This window comes from Beta vulgaris, chromosome 3 (genome assembly GCF_026745355.1).
Source record: "Beta vulgaris subsp. vulgaris cultivar EL10 chromosome 3, EL10.2, whole genome shotgun sequence".
Taxonomy (NCBI): domain Eukaryota; kingdom Viridiplantae; phylum Streptophyta; class Magnoliopsida; order Caryophyllales; family Amaranthaceae; genus Beta; species Beta vulgaris.
The window spans coordinates 29,175,383-29,176,984 of record NC_079204.1 but is presented as its reverse complement, the minus strand read 5'-3'; the positions used below and the strand labels follow the sequence as shown (position 1 = coordinate 29,176,984).

The window sequence follows — 1,602 nt, the reverse complement described above, 5'->3', positions numbered from 1 at the left end:
CTAATCTACACCTAACATTACATCAAACTCGGAAAAATCAAACTCCTTAAGGTCGGCTGGAAGATCGGTTCCCAAAATAACCATGGAGACATCCTTGTATTCAACATAGCAAGGGTAACTCTCTCCGGATGCAAGAGATATGAGGCACCTTACGGGAGAACGAGAGGTCAAATTAGCTTTTTTCACAAAAGCACTAGATACAACAGACACAGAGGCACCAGTATCAAATAAAACATAAGCAGGCACATTATTAATAAGAAAAGTACCAGTAATCGCATCTGGATGAACATTTGCCTCTGCCTGAGTCATCACATATACTCTGTTCTTAGGAGGAACAGAAGAACCGGCTGACTGAGTAGGACCTACAGAAGATGATGTAGCACTCGGGTTCTTAGGGCACTGAAATGACTTGTGCCCAATCTCTCTACAATAGTAGCAAGTGATCGTAGTGCCATCACAGTTCTTGCCTGGATGTATCGCCTTCTCACATCGACGACACTTAGTCGCAGCATAACCCTGCCGATAACCAGAACCTTGCTGGTAGCCCCCATGGCTACTAGACTCATACCTCAGCCTTTTAGCCGGACTCTGGACGAAGGACACAACAGGCTTCTTCACAGCAACAACCCTAGCAGCTTCTTCCTTGACGGAAGCATGAATACTTAAGGCGATCTCATATGCCCCCTGAAATGTAGAGGCTCCCGAACTCATCACATAAGTCCTAACCTTCGGATCCATTCTCTTTATGTACCTCTTCACCCTCTCAGCCTCTGTAGGTACAATAGTAGTAGCAAAATGGGACAACTCAGTAAACTTGTCCGTGTACTCCTGAATGCTCAAAGTCCCCTGAGATAATAAGAGGAACTCCTCCTGTTTCTGCCAACGGAGCTCATCTGGGTAGAACCTCTCCTTCAATTTAGCAACGAACTGTGCCCAACCAAAGTCTGGTGTAGCCATGCAGCTTGCACGAATCGTGCTCCACCAGTTGTCTGCCTCCATTTTCAGATAATAGGTACCTATAGGGACCATTTCTGCAGCAGGACATCCAGTGGCTGCAAACATTTTTTCCATTTCTCGGAGCCAACTCTCTAAGATAACAGGATCAGTAGCACCCTCATAGGTCGGTGGCCTATGACGATCAAACCTATCGAAGACTGACTGCCCACCAGCAGGAACATTACCACGGTTGGCTAAAGAGATGATGGCATTTTCTAATGCCTGACGTCTCCGGCGAGTCGCTTCCTTTCGTGCATCAAGTGTACGACGGGGAGGCATACTACAAAAAGGAATACCCATTAGTTAATAAATCACATGGAAGAAACATATAACACATCATTTAACAAAAATTATTCCCGGGGCTTTCTTCCTACCTAAGTAACTCTTGCTAAGAATCTTTTCATGAAGCCTAAGACACTAGTAATCGTAATTACAAGACTACATATTTCATATGAAACATGTAGCAACTCAGAGAGAGTTTTTGGAACGTTTGCTCTGATACCAACTGTAACACTCCGTCCATTCATAGGTAATGAATAAACAAAATAGAAAGATTTATTAAGTAGTAAACAATAGCGGAAATATCGTTAAGACGGATAATGTCAC

The 1,602-nt window shown here is 43.9% G+C and overlaps 1 protein-coding gene across 1 annotated transcript; it reads right to left on the bottom strand.

Annotated features, from left to right (window-relative positions):
- LOC104883423 (uncharacterized) lies at positions 1 to 1,296 on the bottom strand. Its single transcript, XM_010667948.2, has one exon. The coding sequence runs from the start codon at positions 1,294 to 1,296 to the stop codon at positions 1 to 3; it is 1,296 nt and encodes a 431-aa protein (XP_010666250.2).
- Between the last annotated feature and the right edge of the window lie 306 nt (positions 1,297 to 1,602).

What these genes read in the sequence shown, in the direction of transcription:
- LOC104883423 (XM_010667948.2), bottom strand. Translation starts at nt 1,296, where the DNA reads ATGGGTATTCCTTTTTGTAGTATGCCTCCCCGTCGTACACTTGATGCA.